At 42.6% G+C, this 22310-nt stretch overlaps 1 protein-coding gene across 5 annotated transcripts in view; it reads left to right on the top strand.

The window, feature by feature from the left end:
- Window positions 1-8187: 8187 nt before the first annotated feature.
- Window positions 8188-22310, top strand: part of MICU3 (mitochondrial calcium uptake family member 3) — a 49740-nt gene continuing 35617 nt past the window's right edge. For 2 of the 5 annotated variants that reach the window (XR_009558172.1, XM_060278823.1), the window contains exons 1-4: window positions 8194-8604; window positions 18585-18738; window positions 20889-20920; window positions 21786-21864. Coding sequence is in view for 4 of the 5 variants with exons in the window: in XM_060278823.1 (XP_060134806.1) it covers window positions 8284-8604; window positions 18585-18738; window positions 20889-20920; window positions 21786-21864 (586 nt within the window). In the remaining variant the exon portion in view is untranslated. Of the gene's footprint in view, window positions 8605-18584; window positions 18739-20888; window positions 20921-21785; window positions 21865-22310 lie in introns of all 5 variants that reach the window. The other 3 variants (XM_060278822.1, XM_035112137.2, XM_035112136.2) reach the window with 3 other exon arrangements.

Genomic DNA, 22310 nt, shown 5'->3' on the forward strand with positions numbered 1-22310 from the left:
GTCGTGGGACCAGCCAGCAGCGCCGAGGCAGAGGATGTGGGAAGACTACAGATAAGCCTGCCAGCCAACATCTTTCTGCTGCCTTAGCAACGGTTGGAAACAGACAACAGGACAGTTTCACTTTTATTATTGACTCAGGCAGCACCCATCATCTTGTACCGCCTTCAGGACAGATCCTGAACTGCAGGCCACTTGAAGATGAAAAAAGCCTGCATCTTGCTGATGGTTCTTCTGGAACAATTAAAAGCAAGGGTGTTTTTTATATGCAATGCTTAGACACTAACCTTGATGTTTATGTTGTACCAGGCATGGAGAATGGTCTCTTAAGTGTGTCTTGCTTATTGCGTGAGGGCTTTGAAATAAGTTTTGCCAATGGTGTTTGCAAAATTGCCAGAGATGGGGCTGAGCTGATAAGCGTTACTGTTGGGTCTGATGGTCTGTTTGTCCTAGATGGGAGGGGGCAAGCAGGTGGAAGTAACACTGGTGATGCTCAGGCTAAAAGTGCAAATACCCCAAAGGGCACAGAGGGCGCTATTCATAAGGATTGTATTCATGCTTGGCATAGGAAATTTTGTCACATGTCTTTTCCTTATGTGAAAAAAGCCCCTGATTTTGTCAAAGGTTGCAGGTTCAAGCCATGCAATAAACACCTGCAATGCCGTGCATGTGCGAAAGCGAAGACGAAGAGATGCTCTTATCCTAGGTCTGAGAGGAAGAGCACAAAACCATTTCAGTTAGTGCACTTGGATATTTCTGGGCCGATGTCAACGTCAAGTTTAGGTGGTTCAAAATATGTTTTGTGTCTTCTGGATGATTTCAGCCATTTTTCCTGGGTCATAACACTGAAAGAGAAGGGGGAGGCTGCCAGAGTGATAAAAGAGTGGGTAGCCGAAGTAGAACTACAGTTCTCTCTCACTGTCCAGTGTTTCCAGAGTGACAGGGGGGGAGTTTTTGAGTGCAGAACTACAAGGGTTTTTCCGCAGCAAGGGAATTAGGCCCAGGAAAACCGCCCCTTTTAGTCCACAGGAAAATGGTTTAGCTGAAAGAAAATTTAGAACGCTGTCTGAACTGGTAGAGGCAACGTTGTTTGATGCAGGATTACCCCAGAGGTTTTGGGGGGAATGTTATAAATTTGTGAATTTCTGTTCAAACCGCGCTTTTAATTCAGTTGTGGACAACACACCCTACTACATGTTGTATGGCAAAGTTCCGAAGGTGCACTATTTCAGAACTTTTGGGTGTGAGGCTTGGGTTCTAATTCCAAAGCAGAAGCGCAGAAAGGGAGGTTCAAGATCCAGGAAAATGATCTTCTGTGGTTACGAACCAAACTCAAAGGCTTGGAGGTTTGTACCAGCAGAGGGGGACCAAACCCGCATTCACATTAGCAGGAGTGCTACGTTCTGTGAACAGGAGGGTTGGAGACGCATTCATGCTAACCCCGAAGTTCTTCTTGACTGGTCTTCAGGTTTTGACCAGGAAGAGGAAACTCAGGTGGCTGATGCTGGAGTTCCAGGTGCTGCAGGACCAGATCCAGGTCAGGCAGCTGGTCCAAGTGGTGTAGCTCCTAGGGAAGTGAAGCAAGTAGTCAGAAGCGCACCGACTTCACCCCAGGTCAAGCCTGGGAAGTACAGCAAACGTGGTAGGTCACCCACTTCACTCAAAGCAAGCCCAGAGGGGGCTGCAAAGCGTATTGGTCTCTTGACAGTGCTGCTAGTCCGAGAGAGCCACAGTCAGAGACAAGCAGTTCGGATTTAGAGGGGGAAGATGTGGGACCAAGGCGTTCAAAACGCACCACGAAAGGTAAACCACCTGAAAGGTTTTCAGCTGTCAGTGTATGGGCGAACCTAGCAGTGTGTGAGCCTGAAAGCTTTGAAGAGGTGCAACAGTTGTCAGTGGAGGAAGCTAGGAAGTGGAAAGTTGCAATGGAGAAAGAGTTGAACTCCATGCAATCTCTTGGTGTGTATAGCCTAACACAGTTGCCAGAAGGCAAGAAAGCAGTCAGTTGTAGGTGGGTTTACAGGCTGAAACCCACAGTGACTGGAGAGCCTCAGTACAAGGCTAGGTTAGTGGCTAGAGGTTTTACTCAGAAGAAAGGAATCCACTACACAGATGTATTTAGCCCGACTTCGAGATCGGAATCTTTCAGGATGCTTTTAGCGACTGCAGCGCAGAGAGGCCTAGTGGTCAACCATTTTGATGTGGACACCGCTTATTTGAACTCTGACCTCCAGGAGGAGTTGTACATGTTGCCTCCTCCAGGGTTTGAGAGTGACGTGCCAGGTCAGGTGTGGAAGCTGCACAAGTCGATCTACGGTCTGAAGCAATCCGCTAAAAATTGGAATTCATGTCTTGATTCTGTTTTGAAGAGCCTAGGTTTCAAGAAGAGTCTAGCTGATAGTTGTCTGTATCTCAGAGGTGAAGGAGAACAGCAAGAACTGTTGCTTGTCTATGTAGATGACCTGATTTGCTTAGCAAAGAGCCAGATGCAAGTGCAGAAGTTTGCAAAAGAGCTAGGCAAGAGGTTCAAACTCAAGAATCTAGGTGCAGTGAATGTTTATCTAGGTGTGCAGATAGACAGAACTGAGGATGGAAGTTTTTTGCTCAGTCAGAAAGGCAAGATTGAACATTTGCTGGAGAAGTTCAGAATGTCTGACTGTAAAGGGGTCAGAACACCCATGGAGACAAACTTTGTGAAAGAGTCACAAGTGAAGGACAAAGTAGCGTTTGAGAGTCCTGAAGTGTTTCAGTCAGCGCTAGGGAGTCTGTTGTATTTGTCACAATGGAGCAGACCAGATATTGCTTTTGCAGTCAATTTACTCAGTAGAGAAGCATCGAAACCTAGCGTGCATGCTTGGAATGGCATTAAGAGAGTGCTTAGGTATTTGCAGGAGACCAAAGAGTATTGTTTGGAGATGTCAGCGCAAGGTGAGCCACAACACACTTGTTTTGCAGATGCTGATTGGGCCAATCAGGAGGACAGGAAGTCAGTGACTGGTTTGGTAGTCAAGTTTGGAAATGCCCTGATTGGTTGGCGGTCGCGCAGGCAAAGCCTAATAGCAATGTCTTCCATGGAAGCCGAATTCTGTGTGTTGTCTGCGACATGCACTGAGTTGGAGTACTACAGATGTTTGGTCCAGGAAATCTGGGGTGATTGTAGCCAGCCCATCACTGTTTGGGGCGACAATCAACCATCTTTGAGACTGGCGGAGTCTGGACAGTTCAAGGCCAGAACCAAACACTTAGACATCCGCTTCCGAAACGTATGTCAGAGCATACAGGTAGGCTTGGTAAAGTTGAGGTATTGTCCAAGCCAGGAGAACCTAGCAGATGGGTTCACAAAACCCTTGAGTTTCCAACGGCATGGGGAATTCTGTGAAGGGTTGGTTTTGGGGTAAGTTTGGATACCCGCTATCCCCAGTGTTCAGGTGAGAGGGGGTGTGAGGAGTAACAAGTAACCAAAGAGTTAACTGTGTACTGTCCACCTGACCACTGAGGAAGATATCATGTTACAGAATGTACTAGAAGTATTTCTGTGTGTATCAGTTGGTTTCGTTTTTTGCCTGGGAGACGGTCGCAAGATGTCTGCGCTCTCACCAGGTTGTTTGTTATTTTCTCTGTAGAATAAACTCCAGTAGTTATTAGAACACTTTGGACTCTGTGTGTTCTTAAGAGGCTTTTTATCCAACGGCTATACAAGCTTCCGCTGTGTGTGAGAAGAAGAAGAACTCTGCTGTGTGTGTTTTACTGCCAGCCCGGGTCTACGGAGCAGAGGCGCTAGAGAAAGCGTGCCGGGCGGTAATTAGTGGCTCCTAATTGAGTCATAAACAACTCAAAGGAGTCCTATATTCGTCACAATAGAATCATAGTTGGAAAGGACCTCAAGGGTCATCTAGTCCAACCCATTGCAATGCAGGAATCCTGCCCACAGCCATCCCTGGGTGTCATATGTGCCTTAAGATCATATATTTAGACTAGAGGCTTCCTGGCACAGGGGCTGTTTTCCTCGTCTGCTACAGACCTACATGGATGGCACTGTGATGTTGATGATCATCCTAATCTAAGATTTGGTTTAAACCTTTCATTTATTCATTCATACTTCTAGCCCAACCCATTTCTAGAGAGAGAACATACACACTGTCCAGTTAGAAAACAGATTCCATAAAACATATCCTTGAGTTTCACACCACTTCAAAGTGAATAATCTTAAGACTTCCAAGAGAAGTTCAGGCTGAGTTCTTGGTAAGACTTGAACAGTGGTGATTCTATTGTAGTGAAAAGGAACCATTCCTCTGATGTCCAAATTGGTGAGATGAAGAAGAATGCATTTTTGCTGCTTTATAAGAGATTATGATGGGCTATGTGTACGGAGGCAGTCTTTTACGGATATTGGGGCAAATAGGTCAAATTAGGTCAAAACTAGAAATTTCAGTTGAGCCTGGAACATGAATGGATAGCCATCCAGTTTGCAGGATTATGTGTGTAATAGATGATATAGCATCAGGAGGCAGGCCCCCTGATCTGCTCCAGCTCAACAGTCTTTAAAATAAGACCGAATCTGGGCTAATCTGAACCTTGCCTATACTTCTCCTGCCTTAGTAAGAAACTTGGCCAGAATCACAAGATTGGAAGAAGCTGAGGGATTAGCAAATCCAACCTCCCCATTGGATAGCAAACTATGTATAGAAATCTCACCGTGATGCAATTAACCCACACCAATAATTTTTCTAAAAGTATCATTTGTTAGTCAGATTTATTGAAAGCACAATATAATGCTCTTAAAACAAATATGAAGAGGGTTAGAATAGCAGTGAAAGTGAAATACTAAACAAACCGACCTCTTTTAAGCTCAGCCTTTCATGTCTTGAGTTTGGAAGCAGTTATGCCATTTTATCAAGTACTGGGGAAAACACGATAAGGGCTTTATTTTCACCTTGCCTTTTGCAGTCCCGTCATGTGACGGGAAACGATAACACCAATATGTATGTATATTTTTGCTCATTCTGTCTTGCTATCATGGGAAGTTAAATATATTTGAAGAGTGTTTTTGCAAGAACTCCTTACTCTACTTTAAGTATACTCTACAATCTAATCGTTTCCCCTTTACTTCCTAGAGCAGCACTTTCAATGCTATTGAACAAATATATAGGTGATCCAGGTTTTGTTTTTTAAACTCCCAAAGCAAGTAAGTATTATGGTTTGCAATAGACAAATGTAGTACGTGGACACTTGCTAAAAACAGCATATTGTTTAAAAGACGTTTTGGTGCCGTTTTCAGTGCAGAAAGAAAATAGTCCTTGGGAAAGAAGCTCCTTAAATATGGAGTGATAGCTGAGATACTTAGGGCTGTGATAGTGTCACATCCCATCAAAATTATGTCCATGATCTCAATGGGATTAAGAAGTGGTGACAGTTTCTTAGGATAGTAGGTAGTAAATTTGGTGTTACTAGAGTGTACAGATGCACCTATGCCAAGATCAAAACCTGACATCTGAAAGGCAACAGAGGAATCATAGAATTGTAGAGCTGGAAGGGACCCTGAGGATCATTTAGTCCAACCCCCTAACCCTTTGTGTATATATTGCTGTAACTACTTTAACCCCATGGGATAGTTCCTTGTTCTGCTTGTGGGGTAACTAACCTCATCTAACCAACATGATTAAGTCTATTTAGCAGTGGTCAGCAACCTTTTTCAGCCATGGGCAGTCCCTCAAACCATGTGGTGGACCGGACTATATTTATTGGGGGGGGGGGGAATGAACGAATTTCTATGCCCCACAAATAACCCAAAGATGCATTTTTAATAAATGCACACATTCTACTCATGTAAAAACACGCTGATTCCCGGACCGTCCACGGGCCGGATTGAGAAGGCAATTGGGTCACATCCGGCCTTAGGTTGCCTACCCCTGAATTAATGCATGCAGGGGTTAATAAAATAGAGCAGTATTTCTCAAACTTGGGTCCCCAGCCATTGTTGGACTACAACTCCCATCATCTCTTGCTAGCAGGGATGATGGGAGTTGTAGTCCAACAACAGCTGGGGACCCAACTTTGAGAAACACTGTCATAGAGTAAGCTGTCCTGAAGGTGTCACCTTGGGAGGGATTCAGTAATCAAGCCTTTGCTCCCAGCTCAGACCACATGATTCTTACAAGCCACTCTTGAGTTCCTATAACAATAATTTAGGGACTTTCACTGCTTTGGAACTAAACTAAATTTTACTGCCTGTGCAACTTTTATCTGAATGCTGTATGGAAAAGCACATGAGATCACAGCAATACCAGGAAGGACAAGTGAGCATGGGTGTGTAGGCAAACAGCTTCAGGACCCAAGGATAAGAGGATCATCATGTGCTATGGGCTGAAGATACCAGCAGGAGGCAGCTCACTGTTTGTAGCCACTAAAATCATACACATCTACACACAGGCTGCTAAGCCATTTTTTAGTAAGAAAATGCAATGTCCAGTATTGGCAGTTGTGGATCTATTTGTCTCTCCATGTGTTTGTTCATCTAGCCACATTGACTTCTTCAGTCAACCCATGTTGGCTATAGCAAGGATATGTCATCATCCCAGTGGCTTATGGAGAGAAAGTTCAAAGCAAATCACATGAGAATTTCTTCTCTATTTTTATTTAGATTAGTTTGGTTTTTATTGTATTGTATGTTGAAAACTTTCAATAAAAATTCAGATTTAGAGAAAACACGAATGTAACACTTACTTGAGGTCCTGATTGAAAGCCCATAGATTCATAATATTTATTCATATTTATTGTTACATATGCTTTTTATCTCATTGCTTACTTAGTCTGAATAAAATTTTGTTTATATAAGATGCATTAGAAAGCCTGTTCAGTAGTTTTCCAATGAAGTTTCCAACAATGACAGTTGAACCTTTGCTTTACAGTGTTACATTTCTGAGATATGCATTAGGCATGTAATAGTATAAAATTCCAACTTGATTGAAAATATTATGTGATTAAAATGAACTTATGTTCTTAAACAAACATCTCAGTGGGAGGGTCTGAGGAGCATATTCAGACATAAGTAGATACAGATGTGCATTTTTCCCCAATTGGAAAGATTAGCCTGCAGGTGCTAACTGAATTCATTAACTTCTCGACTGAAGACTCAAACTTCAAGGAAATAGAAGCAGCACAGCTATCTGTTGATTCATACACGTTTGGAAGTGATAAATGTAAATCTCGTACTCCAAGTCAGTTTGAAAATTTTAACATTGGGCAACAAGGGGAAAACTGCTAATAAGAAACCTTCCCAATATTGCAAGGTGACGGATTTATGAGCAGTTTTTCCTAACAGCTCCTAGCTATCACAGGCAGGTGGAGCCTCCATGTTTGGGGGAAAGTACTTCTGATGACTAGATGATAGATAGTGAACAGCAGAAGGTGAATGTCACCATTAAATTCTATATGAACTTTCCAGAGGCATCTGGCAGCAGCATTGCACTGAATAGATCACCTTGGCAGGAACAAATTAGCCAATCCTGCAGTTCTTAATTGGGTCTGGAAATTTAACACACTATGGGAAGAGAATAGGTAGGGCATATATGGCTGGTGATTGAACTATGTTAAACATGACCTGAAGAATTTATAATCCGCATTGTTTCCAATATTACTTCTTCTAAAACAGTGTTGCCTAAACTTGGGTCGCCAGCTGGGTTTTTTTGGACTACAACTCCCATCATCCCTAGCTAGCAAGACTAGTGGTCAGGGATGATGGGAATTGTAGTCTGGGAGGGGGGAAACAACTGGAGACCCAGGTTTGGGAACACACTACAGTCCTGCTAGGCGATGACCAAGTGAAAAAGAGAACAGGGCTCCTGTGCCATTAACAATTGTTCAGAATAAGGAATCTCAGCAGGTTTGTCGAGTTGCACCTGCTGACATTCTCTCTTCTGCCCAGCTATTAAAGGCGCAGAAGCCCCGCTTCCTCCGTTTGAATCCCACACCCGTCCCTTTAATTCCAAATCAGTGCGGATTACTTCTGAGTAGACGCGTCTAGGGCTGCCTGCACCTGCCGGTCCCTTCAAAACCAGCAATTGTGAAGGGGAAAGGGACTGATCACTGTACGTATTTGTGGCCTGAGGCGAGTAATTAGTCTGGAGAAAGGGCAGTGAGACCTGAGGGAGGGGAGCGATAGGGGCGGAGCAATAACGGGGATTCGGGGAGAAAAAAACACTCTCGCGAGGCTTCCCCGGCGGCAGCGGCGGCGCACCAACGACGGCGGCGTAGCTCTTTTCTGTCAAGTCCGCCGGGCCGGCACTTATGGCAGCGCTGCGGGGTTTCCTGAGGCGGCGTCGCTGCCGCCTCCCCAACGGCAACGGCAGCGACTCGGAGCTGCCTCACCGAAGGCAGCTGTGGGGTGTGAGGGCCCGGCCGCCGGGCAGCAGCGCCGCGCCGCTGAGCAGCTTGGGCACCGCGGCGGCGGCGGGCGCTACCGGCGGGGCGCTCGCCTGGTTCGTCTGCCAGCGCTTCTACGAGCGTCGGCCGTCACCTCAGCAGCGGCAGAAGGGACGAAGCGGCCAGGCCGGCCAGGCCCGCGCGCTGCTGCCCATCCCTGTGGCGGCCGCTGCCAAGGATACGACGGTAGGTGTCTCTTCAGGAAGAGGGACTCTGCAGAACAGGTGCCCTTAGGGGATGCTCTGTGCCCAAACTCAGCTCCCAGTTCAGGCGGCGGCTGAGGCGAGCGCTTTACCTGTTGCACGACTGCCTGCTCCTCAGCCGCCGGCCTGCAAGAGGGCGGGAGCGTCGTCGGCAGCAGGCGCCGCCGCTCTCGTGCTGCAAGCGGCCTTGGCGAAGCTCTTCTTTTTGTTCTTGGCACGGTCCTTCCTTGTTTGTCAAGCGGAGCTGCTTCGTCGTGCAGTTTGCTACGTATTTTGCCCCCCTCCCCCCAATATAAAGCGGAGCCTGTGTGTATGGTTTTGTTCATCCCACCTCTTTAGGTTCCCAGAGTGGTTTATGCAACTCCTTTGATTTTAAAGGAAAAGACAAAAGACAGCCTCTTTGGATGATCTCTTTGATGTTCCTTCCCACGAGCTTGCTCCATTACACCTGCACATGGTGGGATGCTTTGATTGACCTAGTGCATTTGTACTACAGCAAAATAGACACGTGTACGCTCCATGAGTGGTTTTTTCTGTGCTTCTGTTATACGAAATGTTGTCTGTGTAAGACGTTAACTGTGTTTTGAAATGGTCTTCCATACTCTCCACCACACTGGGACAGCCAACACTTTTTTACTTTAAGAAGGAATTTGACAACCAGCAAAGAAGTTTGCCTGGAAGATTATTTTTGTTACATTTCTTCCCCACTGTCAGAAACAAAAGAAAGGTTATCAAGTTGCCAGTTGATCTGTTACTCATTTAAAAAGCTTAGTAGCTAATGACAGCATGTCCAGATTCTTGTCAATGTAGTAAATACAAATATGAATACCCAGGGCAGTTCAGGAATAGTCCTGTTGACATCACAATGTATTTGGTGATTCTTACAACAATAATGGAGCTATTAATATTTAATTCGATACACGTGTAACAGTGGCTATTGTGCAGATGTTAACGTGATGTTTGTCAAAAGCCAGGTTTTTAAAAAAATGTTTATTGATTTTACAAGAGAAGCAGTCACAATTTTGTGCATGCTAAATAAGGTGCGATCCATGTAATTGTAAACCCCAAGTTGGGCAGTTCTGACTTAGCATTTGTTATGTGGGCTTGTCTAGAAGTGGTCCATGTGGAGTACTGTATCAACATAGATAATCTGGGAAGGAGATTGTATTATGCAATTGACATATTAAGTTTTCTACAATAGGCATATTACTTATTCATCTATTTCATAAAATTTATACATGGTTTTGTTGTTAAAAAGAAAACCCTCAAAATGATTTACAGATTATCATTAATGATAATTAAGATTAAGATATAGTAAAAAACAACAACAACAGCAATGTATAACTGTTACATCAAAACTAAGTGATGCTACTTCTGTATAAAGAGCTACAAATCTATATTGAATCATTACTATCCCATTCTGACAGGAAACAATCATTTGAACTTGATGCTAACATACTTAACAAGAAAGTATGGTCAAATGCTGACATCAAAACTCAAAGATCAAATCAGAGCAGAGCAGGATTACTGGAGACACGTACTTCAGTGAGTTATCCCAGTGACTTCTCTTTTGAAAGAATGTGGTTTGGCATTTAGGAGAGATGATGAAACATTTGATTAATCAAACAATGGTAACTTCTTGGATTGCTTGAGTTAATTGTCAAATTCAATCCTTTTCCGTGTGCTCACATAAAGGTTCTGGTCAGCCATTATACTTATCGAAAACCATATGTGAAGAGGTTATCCAGTTTGTGGCTAATACCGTTGAAGAAGCAATACTGAGCGACATCAAACAAGCAGGTTATTTTAGTTTATCAGTCAGTTCAACCCCTGGTGTTTCCCGTGTTGATCAACTAACTGTCATTTTTGGGTACGTTTTTTCTAGAGATGGGTTATCAGTTTAACACTTTCTGAATTCTGAAAGTTCACACTGGTGAGTTGATACTTAACTACGTCAGTGAACTTGAAATGTGAATGTAGAGGACAACCATATGTCAATGCAGCCAATATGGCTGGAAAAGTATAACAGCATTCAACAAAAAGTTCTAGAAAGGAACAAGTTTACAGAGTTTATTGCATGCATTGGACATTCCCTAAATCTAGTTGGACAAACCACAGTTGATTCCTGTCTGGATGCAGTGACTTTCTTGCCACAATAAAAGAGCTTTTTTCCCCTCCCAGCTTCTACAAAAAGATGGACAATGCTGATTCTTGTCTCTTGAGTCAAAAGTTATTCAACATTTATCAGACACAAGATGGGAAATCAGCCCTGAGTGCTCACTGGAAGGACAGATCCTGAAGCTGAGGCTCCAATACTTTTGGCCACCTTGTGAGAAGAGAAGACTCCCTGGAAAAGACCCTGATGTTGGGAAAGATTGAGGGCACAAGGAGAAGGGGATGACAGAGGACAAGATGGTTGGACAGTGTTCTTGAAGCTACCAACATGAGTTTGACCAAACTGCAGGAGGCAGTGCAAGACAGGAGTGCCTGGCGTGCTCTGGTCCATGGGGTCACGAAGAGTCGGACACGACTAAACGACTAAACAGCAACAAAAATGCTTACAATCATACAGTATATGATCTGCAGAAAATGGAAGAATTTGAATTCATTTTAATGCTTCACCTTTGGACACATTTGCTGCTAGACCAATTTCATAAAGTTAGCAAGGCATTCCAAATTTCACTGAGCATATGTGGAAATATTTACAGCTCACTCTTGCAGTTCATATCAAACGCTCAGTCTAATTTTGATGAAATTCAATAGCAAGTAAAATTTACTCTACTGGATATACAGTGGTACCTCGGGTTGCAGACCCGATCTGTTCCAGGGTGCCGTTCGCATAGAGCGCTTTCGGGTCCGCCGCATTCGTAACCGGGCAAAATGCAACCCGCAGCAGATGCAACTTGAGGTATGACTGTAAAGCACAAGATTGCCCCCCAAAAATGTCAAAAAAGACAGAGAGTACAAAAACTATATACAGTGGTATCTCCTTAAACTGAGATAAATGAATTTTACGAATGATTTTACGAATTTTACGAATGATTCGGTTTACGAACTCCGCAAAACCGGAAGTAGTGTCCTGGTTTGCAAGCTTTACCTCAATCTAAGAACGGAATCCAAATGGTGGAAGGGCACCGGCAGCGTTAGGCCTCGTTAGGGAATGCGTGCCTTGGTTTAAGAACGGTTTCGGTTTAAGAACGGACTTCCGGAACGGATTAAGTTCTTAAACCGAGGTACCACTGTACCAGTGATGGGACAGCACCTGAAGCCTCAAATGAACTTTCTCCAAGAGACAACTTTAGGGTAAATTCATTTATCCCTGTTATTGATGCTCCTGAAGCCAACCTAGATAGAAGAGCAACAGTGTACAGGAGTACAGCTAACGATTTTTCATTTTTGGTGAACCCGCAAGTAATCAAGGAACAGATTCAAAATGGTGTTGATGCAATAGAATCCAAAAGATGCTGACGTTAGTCTAGTCATTGAATTCTTTCACCTATCCATCAAACAAACTCACCCTGAAAAAGAAAATTTCAGCCACCAAGATATGTGTCATATAATATTCCAGGAGAAAAATCGGACAGCTCTTCTGAATATGGAAGCAATTTTCAGATTGTTCCTGGGTTAATGTTTACAAATTGTACTTGCAAAAGATCATGTTCTAGACTAAAAAGGATAAAGAATGATCTAAGGTCAATCATGTCCTGAGATCTGTTATCTGATCTAAGCCTGCACTGCATAGAAAATGATAAACTGTGATTTACTGGTTTTAAATATATAATCAATAAATGTGCATCCAAAAGAGCTTGAAAGACACTGTTCTGACTTTGTATATAGTGTAATGTTTAATGTTCTGTTTGAACAGCTTCATTAACTTCATAATTTTGTAAAACTTGTTAAAGGTTAAAAAATTATAAACAACCTTTATATCAATGCTAAAATTTCAGCAATGTTCTACTTTCATGGAGTAGATAAAAAAGAGAGCGAGGTTTGGTTTCTCATGATCAGATGCTATTAAGTTTGGGTCTCCCAAGGTTATATCTGGGTACAGCCTCATCTTGTTTTGTGCATGATCACCAATCACATATGCATTAAGGCAGCATCATTAAGGGAGAAATGCCTGTAAAGGTAAAGAGACCCCTGAACATTAGGTCCAGTCGTGACCGACTCTGGGGTTGCGACGCTCATCTCGCGTTATTGGCTGAGGGAGCTTCCAGGTCATGTGGCCAGCATGACAAAGCCGCTTCTGGCGAACCAGAGCAGCACACGGAAGCGCCGTTTACCTTCCCACTGTAGTGGTACCTATTAATCTATTTGCACTTTGACATGCTTTCGAACTGCTAGGTTGGCAGGAGCTGGGACCGAGCAACGGGAGCTCACCCCGTCACGGGGATTCAAACTGCCGACCTTCTGATCGGCAAGCCCGCATTATAGCGTTTAGCGCTATAGAAAAAGTGTTAGTGAAGAAAAAAATAGTGGCAGCAGCAATCATTTGAATTACAGTTGGTAAGACACTCTTGGCAGTTCTAAGTTTCTCTATTTGCTGTGTACCTTACTGTTTTTTATTTTGGAAGCATTTTTCCTAATGTGCAGATCTAAGTATGTTTATGAATTCTTGCATATTCAAGTTTTACAGTTCTGAAACACAACTTGCCAAAAGACTTCCCAGTTTTGTCACTGCAACAGACTGATATGGCTATGTTTCTGTTTCTTGTGAGGTCTACATGTTGGAGAGTACAGCAGGGATGCATCCATCAGTCTACTTTGTTACATTACACGCCTACTTAGAAGAAAAAAGTTCTGGGAGACAAACATTTTTATAAATAAAATCAAAGTTGTCTCTGATGGGAGCTAGGGAGTAGTATAATAAATATGCAGGAAGTACAGCCATTAGAAGCAATAAGGATTCTCTGCTTTGTACTCTTTAGGGTAAATTCAATGAAACTCTGGGAACAGAGAAATTGTAGAAATAAGAGTACCCAACCAGGTCAGGAAGGCTATGAAGGGTTTCAGGAATGCTACTGAAGTAGCATAGTTAGAACACTTCTAGATTTCACATTGATACACCCAAAGGTATTGAAAAATCTGGGATGAAAGCATGAAACACCTCTCCTCCTCCTAATCTGATGATTTACCATGTTTATTCATTTTATAGAAATCCTAAAACATTTACCAGGTGCTTTATATAACTTATACTGTAGAGATAATGAAAGAAAAAAAGGTTAGGAGCGTGTTCTGAGGGAGGGGGAAGTAGCCTGATAAAATGTTAGTGAAGATACAAAACAGAGCTAAGGTGACTTCTCTGTGATTTGTAGTAATAGTGGCAATTTTCAGTTGTGCTGGCTGGGGCTAATGGGAGTTGAAGTCCAAAACATCTGGTGGACATGTTGGTGGAGGTGGCACTAAACCATGGTTTAGCATTATGAGAATAAGTTTTCCTTCCCTTTGGGTTTACACATTCCCCTCTTGTTCTTCAGCACAGCCCCATGGAAGAGATTGGAATCTTTCCCTTCCATTTTGATTAACCACAGCCTTCCAGCTTCATAAACTATAATGTTGGCTTGTTTTCACTACGCATAAGATTAACCATAGCTTGTGTGCCCCTGGTCAATCAAGGAAGCTGTGGTTAAGCAAAAGCAAAAGCTTCTTCCTCACAGCCAAGAGGAGAAAGGGAAGTAAAATGATGGTTTAGCATTTTGTCCAAATCAACTCCTTATCTTTTTATGTACATACAGGGTTTGATCATAATATATAAGTACTCTGGTGAAATCTTGATCTGCTGAAATTAAGGTCAGCTTTTTTCCTTGGATTTTTCACATTCACGTGTGAATATGTAGGCAAGAAGTATCTCATTATAGGATTTGTAGTACAGTAGCCATACTGAAAGCTGTCTGTGGACAAACACCAGCTCCCTCAGCCTAAAAGCAAGATGAGTGCCACAACCCCATAGTTGCCTTTGACTGGACTTAACCATCCAGGGGTCCTTTACCTTTTTTTTTAATGTGACAGTGAATATATTGCAATACCACATAATACTGTTTGGTAGAAGTTTGACAGCAATAAGAATTTTGGGTGCAGGATGTGTTTTACCATAAAGTCATTGAAAGTTTGGCAACTTTGTATGGTCAAATGTTTTTGGAAAAGGATTCTTAACTACCAGAACTGTGACGTATCTGACCCAATCCCCCTTTCCCCTTTTTAAATTATGACAGAAAATGTAATATTATAGATATTTATACTTTTTGTGTTTTTAGAATATTTATATAAAATCCTGTAGCTAGAAAATCACATACCGTAGCTGGACAACTAGTACATTCTGCTCCAGGGTTTGCTAAGTACCAAAACAGTTTTGCCTGCTTTGGGATTTTCCCACACTAAGAATTTGATGTTTAACCTTTTGGCCACCCAGCACGCAAACAAAATTATACCACTTTTATCTACTTGGGAGCATAGTATGTTAGCCTGAGGCCACATAAAGCACAGCTTTTTAAAAACTGTTTTCTTTTCCTTCATTTCCTTCATTTGTACAGAATCACACTAATTTCAAACAAACTGACTTTGCATCAAGGAATGTGAAAATTGCTCATTTAAAATAAAAAGAAACCCTTTATAGTAAACTTGGATAAAAGTTGTAAGAACTTGGCTTGAAAATTGGAAGTGATAATTTCATAAGGATTTTTGTTTTATAGTCACAAAGTGTTTACCTTTTTCATATTAAGTGTAAAATTCAGCAGAATAATAATCATTGCACTGTAATTTTGTGTCCCTTGCACAGGGCCGTCTTAAGCGTCTGGCACCGTGGTGCAGGGATCGTTCCAGCGCCCCCCCATACCCACCTTTCCCTCCGGACAAGCTGGACAGGGCTAGAGGGTTTCTTTTCCTCTCACGGCCCCTCTTTCTCCCTTTGGGGGATTTCTCTCCTCCCTCCCCTCTCCCCTCCTTCCATCCCGGGGTCTCCAATGACTCATGGCTGGTTGCCAGGCAACCGGCTGCGGAGGGAGGGGGCGGCGGTGATTCCCCAAAGAGAGGGAGGGCGCAGAGATAAAAAGGGCTCTCCGTGGCTTCTCCCATCCCAAAGCGCGCCTCCGCCTCCGGGCCCGGAGAGGAAAGGGTCCCACAGAGCTCATGTAGCCCACCCCAGGTCTGTGGCGCCCTCTGCAAACCTGCCAAGCGGGTCCCCATCCGTCCCCCCATCCCGACTCGAGCTCCTTCGCGGCCGCCCCGCACCCTTCTCCAGTCCTGTGCAGTGGCAGGAAAGGGCTGGAGAAGCGCTCCGGCCACCAACTGCTGCGCCTAGAGGAGAGGCGGCCGCCGGGGATTGCGCCTGCCTCCTGGGCAGAACAGCAGAAGCCAGCTGTGAACATGGTAGGCCCATTGGATTGCCTTGCCTGAGGCAAGATTAGGATGCAGCAGAATGCAGAACAAGTACATTTGAATATTTACATTTTTTGAAAACATCTTTTATGGGCGTTCCAACAAATCACTGTAAATCACACAGGCTCTTCCAGCCTGGTGGTTTCTACAGCGGGTGTTCTGCAATGTGTTCTTCACACAATAATAGTGCATTGTTGGTGGATCTGTTTTGGACTTCCTTCTTATTATTACTTCCTTCTTATTATTACTTGCTCTGAAATGCTTCTCCAATGCCACTATGTTGAACAAAAACCACCCCAGAACACCTGGGGTTTAAAAAGTTATGGGATTCCAGCACAAGTTGTAGGGTAGGTACCGTAAATAAAGCAGTATTGCTGCGTCACAACTTCTGTAAACACAAATAGTGTTGGAAGTGGGATCATGGATGACTGTCCTGATGGCAGTATGAACACAAATAATCATAAATGTACAATTAAAAGGACATTAAAATAAAGCTACAGCTGGGTTGATGAAATGGTTTTTGAACTTCATTTATATACGTTGAAAAAGTTAATAATATTGATATGCTTGGGCTGTTGTCCTGGAAGAAAGCAGGATAAAATTCAGCAGGGCTTGCTTCTGAGTAAGAAAGCATTGAATTGCTTTGTTCTGGGAAAAGTGACTTGATTTGATGTCTGAAGATGTTAGCTGTTTTCTGTCTATTGCTACAATGCTGGTACCGTAATTCTTCTGGAAGGCAGGTTAAATTATTTCCAACATGAGTGTTTCCTATTAATTTCAAAATAATTTGTTGTAGTTAGCTTCCAGATTTTGCATAGAAATACACATTCTCTCTAAAATCCACTTTTCGTAATGGTAAGAAAATGGCTTTAATTAGAGATTTGTGATGGTTTGCTTGAAAGAAATGGCTGTGTCCAGTTTTGTAAATGTGCTGAGCTATAACATGATACAACATCACTGTAAGATTGCCAAGAAGATTAGTAAACAAAAGTCTTAACATCTTTTGATAGGGATATGCTTTCATGAAAGTTTTTGAGGTTTGCCGCTAATTACTAGGTGATTTGGATCAGATAATCTCCAAAAGTAAGAATAGAAACTGGACCCTTATTGACTCTTACCCATTACCTCACCAGTGCTTTTGTCCTTTCCTGGATCTCATTGCATGATGTGTCAGGTGTGATTTCCATTATGTTTTGTGAAAACGTTTGAATCTGCATGACTTGGGCACACTTCTGCCATCTTTGTTCCAGAACACCACACATAGCACCACACATTCCTAATGCTTATACATGGTGGGAGGCAAGTTCTTTCTCTGCCCTGCTTTGCAAGTTGCTTTATGGAGGGAAAGAGATTAGTTCCATTTAAGTCATTAAGCCTGGCCAAAACATGGCAGCATGATTTGTTGGCAAGTTTCCTGACTACCCCTTAAAATATAACACAGTGGACCTTTTAAGGCACAGGGAGGGTGAAAACAGCACTGAAATTATTTTTCTTTCTTATGCGAGTTGGGAGAAAGTTCTCAATAATTTTCCAGGGATGGATTGGCTAAGCAGTGGTAGAGCTGCATTAAGCAACAGGAAATAGCCTTTAAAATATGTATACTGTATACTTATTTATTGCTGACAATCCTTCTGGAAAGAATGCTATGGCATGGCATGGTTCCCGAACTATACTCAATGAGGGATCCCACCAACTAATGCTGGCTATTTAACTCTGCCACCACTTGAACTAACAAAACAATTTTATTATGAAAAGAAAGGCTGCAACCCTACTGCCTACTCATACCTATATCATATATAAAATGTAAAGGGACCCCTGACCATTAGGTCCAGTCGTGACCGACTCTGGGGTTGCGCGCTCATCTCGCATTATTGGCCGAGGGAGCCGGCGTATAGCTTCCAGGTCATGTGGCCAGCATGACAGAGCCGCTTCTGGCAAACCAGAGCAGCACATGGAAACGCCGTTTACCTTCCCGCTGTAGCGGTTCCTATTTATCTACTTGCATTTTGACGTGCGTTCGAACTGCTAGGTTGGCAGGAGCTGGGACCAAGCAACGGGAGCTCACCCCGTCACAGGGATTCGAACCGCCGACCTTCTGATCAGCAAGCCCTAGGCTCAGTGGTTTAACCACAGCGCCACCTGCCTCCCTATATCATATATAAGTCCCCCTAAAAGTAGGATAAATTTCTCTTCCCCCCCCCCACCTACTCACCAAAAAAAAGGACAAAAAATAATAATTTCCCCACTTTTATTGCACCATGAAAAGGAGGGAGGCTTTTTTAGCTCAGTACTAAACCAAACCACAAACCCATTATGATAGGGCATAATAGTTGATATGTCCTCTGTAATAGATGCTACTTTTATAGTAAAGTAATACATGCATATGACTCACATTTCTTTCAGCTGTAGGTTTAAACTATAAGAGGGAGTTAAGAAAATGAAATATATAGTCTATGATTTAAAAAAACCTGTGTTGTGGGATTGAAGGTGAGAGGGAGGTCAGCCAGTTTAAACTGTGGGTGAGAGCATATAGGATCTCTGTCAACAAAACAGCTAACACTCTCTTGGTTTCTTTTGTCTTTTTAAAAGGGCACAGAAAGCAGACCAGATCTTCAAGAGCTGGATCTTTATGCAACTTCCCGGGAGCAGCGATTTCGCATGTTTGCCAGTTTAGAATTTGAAGGGCAGCTCTTTATGACACCATATGACTTCATTCAGTCTGTTTCAATTGATGAACCAAAGAGTAAGTATACATAGTTTGTTGTTGTTTCCTGGGTGTGGTTTCTGAGTCGTTCCAAATATGTGTTCTGCAGAGCAATCTCCAGAACTTTATTGAGCTAGACCAGCATTTTAGTAAGAAGCCAACCCTCACCACCTGGGCACTCAATCTAGGCATGTGTGAATAAATAAATAAATTTCTCTGTGTGTGCTGCTTCTATAACTGCTTTTGTTTGATGTTTTGATCAATTTCCTTTGCATCCACCACCAATGCGTTTGCTACACTGAATGTCCATATGCAGTCTTCCAGATTTTTTTTATTAAAGTATAGCTTCCCTTTTGTGTGGGCTCACTTTAGGTATCCCAAGTATTTACAATTGTATATTGGTACTGATATTTTCAAACTTTAAACCATTGAGCTTTGTGAAATCAAGGGTAAAAATTAAAAATGGAAATAATATTGGTTTCATGGTCCCTGTTAGACACACTAAAATTTACTATGCAAGATACTTTTAAGCTGATGTTATTGTTTGTATAATGTGTTTTGCATGGGAAAAACTAGTCAGAACCCTCTCCCTAGGGTTCTTGAAATCTAAAATAAGCAATAGGGAAAGCAACCAAAAGTAGGGGAGAAGAGACAAGAGTAGGGAGGGAGGAATATGATAAAAGAAGGGAATGAGGATTAAAGGGATAAGTCCAAGGCTGTGTGGAAAAGGTGGACTTTGAAAAGCAATTTGAAGGAAGAGTAAGGTCACAAAAGTCATTTAAACAGTAATAACTCTTTTTTACTTTTCTGTATAGAAAAACTATTAACACTAAAGAATTGACTGATCTGCTTCTGGGCTCAATTTAAAGTGCTGATTTTAATCCTTTAAAGCTTTTCCATGGCCTGGGATCCACAAACCTGAAAGGCTGCTTTTTCCTATATTAGCTCATGCTCCAATTGAGCGTAGGTCAGCAAGGATTGCTTGGTGTTCCATCATAGTGAAAGAGAAAGGTGGCAGTATGGGTCTTTCTAGTTATAATTCCTAAGATCTGGAAGCATAAAACCATTTGCTTTTGGATATTTGGAAACCCACTTTTTCTTTTTTGCATTCTGGATAGGAAGTAAAATGTCTCTCTTTTCGGCAATTGGGGTTTGAATTTTGTTGCTTTTTGTTTTGTACATTTGGTTGATTTCTGTTCTGCCGTTCAGCCTGTTGAAACTCAAACTTATGAATTATTACTACTACTTCCACCACTACTACTTCTACTTCTGCTACTACTACTACTACTACTAATAATAATAATAATGTAAGCATAATAAAAGCAGCACAGTGCAATAAAAGACAAAAGACAGTTCCAGGCTAACCTTCCTGGTCAAGGCATTTCAAAGGGGAGTGCTACCAATGGTGCAGTTGCGGCCAGACTTTGGGGTCTCAGTCTGGGGTCATGCAGTCAGGCATCACAACAGCAAGGGTGGTTATGTCACCTGCCACCTCACCATTGAAAGCATGAGGACACAAACAAGGGCTTCCAAATAGGTTTTCAGGTCTTCGGATGTTCATATTGGAGAAGGCAGTTCTTAAGGTCTCCAGGATGAATTAATGTTCTTGTGCTTATTTGATAACCTTTTTTGTTTTGCTTGATTGTTGCTTTGATCCAACTAGTGTTTCTAAATTAATTGTTAATTGTTTTGAGTTGCTGAAAAAGCAGTCTAAAAATGGTTTATGTAAACAAAAATAATAGCAACTGGATGAGTACTGGGTGGTATAAAATCTCCTGTGATTTAGAAACCTTCTCTAGTAGAGATCAGGAACCTGTGAGCCTCCATGTTGCTGTTGGACTTTAACTGCCATCTGCCCCACCTAGCATGACCAGTGTTCAGAGATGATTGGAGTTGTAGTTCAGCGGCATCAGGAGCGTTACAAGTTAGCAACCCCTGACCTAGCACTAGCTTTAAAAAACGACCACTATTTTGCTTTGCAGTAATAATTTGTGCAGCCAATGTAGTCTCGGATTTTGTCCCTGATGTCTTCAGGTAGGGCTGTGGGAAACTCTTGCCTGAAACTTTGGAGAGCCAACGCAGTCAATGCAGAACTAGATAACAGCCATCTCCTCGATCGATAGGACAGCTCATATGTTCCTGTGCTATTGAATATTTTGTGTGAGTAATTATTTCTGTATTCATTTTAGGGACAAGAAAATGGAAGTCTCTTTCAAAACAGGTGAGCTTCAATTCTGCACAACAAAGAATTAGGATTTGCCTCAATGTGCGTAATTTTTGTATGCGTGTTTACTATCTACAGTTACTTTGTATCTTGCGAGGAATGTCTGAAGTATTTCCCTTTGCTTGAATGGTATAAATAGCTCATAGGTGTAAAGAGATTGACATTAAAGTATTCAGTATTGGGTGAGCTGGTGTGGTGTAGTGACGAAGAGTCAAAAGCTGAGGGCCCTTCTTTCAATTCCCAGCCGAGATGTAACTCAGATTGGTGACCTTAGGCAAGCTGCTCCCTCATTTTCAATTTATGGGGATGATAATATTAGCCAATTCATATTGTTGATGTGAATGAATGAGGTGTTATATATTGCATATTTTTATTACAGTCGTACCTCGGAAGTCGAACGGAATCTGTTCTGGAAGTCCGTTTGACTTCTGAAACGTTCAACTTCTGCTCCTGAAGCCGATCAGAAGCCGCGGAAGCACCGTCGGATGTTCGGCTTCCAAAATAATGTTTCAAAACCGGAACCCTCACTTCTGGTTTTCAGTCATTTGGGAACTGAAACGTACAAGTTCTGGGGCGTTTGAGAACCAAGGTACGACTGTATATGTAATCTGCATTCCATCATTCTACTTGATTAAACCTTTGCATGCTGTTGTAACCTAGACTTTCCAAGTACCATGGGATTTAATCGAGTTCTTGCCACAACCTTTCCTCTCTGCAGTGTAATATGGTATATATCTACTCAGAAGTAAGTCCCAATGAGTTCAAGGGTACTTACTTTCAGGTACGTTTGTAGAGGATTGCAGCCTTATTGAGCCTTTTTATCACATAGAAAGTCTACTTTCTTTTAATTACTGTTTTACAGGAATTGAATCAAATACTTGTAGAAACTCCACCAGTTTGGAAAGGGTCGTCAAAACTCTTTCGTAACCTCCAAGAGAAAGGTACAGAGGAATATACGTTTTATAGAATGTGATATTCCAAGAGTTCCAGGTGCTTATCCAGGCTTTGTGTTTCCTTTGAAAATGAGGCACAGCGGAATCTGCGGAGTCTTTAGGATACGTGGTTTATTTACACATATATGCAACCTGAGCCTACGATGAAGGGGGTCACAGCATCAACACCTCAAAAAGGGTCTTGTTTCTCCCATAGCTGAAGCCTTTGATTCAAGCAGGAATCAGGCATGGCTTTTTCTCTTGTTTTACAGCCTCTAGGTGGTCTAAACCACTGAGCCTAGGGCTTGCCGATCGGAAGGTCTGCGGTTCGAATCCCTGCGATGGGGTGAGCTCACTTTTTCTCAGTCCCAGCTCCTGCCAACCTAGCAGTTCAAAAGCACGCCAGTGCAAATAGATATACCTTCCAGCGGGAAGGTAAACGGCATTTCCGCGCG

Source organism: Zootoca vivipara, chromosome 9 (genome assembly GCF_963506605.1).
Source record: "Zootoca vivipara chromosome 9, rZooViv1.1, whole genome shotgun sequence".
In the NCBI taxonomy this organism is placed as follows: Eukaryota; Metazoa; Chordata; class Lepidosauria; order Squamata; family Lacertidae; genus Zootoca; species Zootoca vivipara.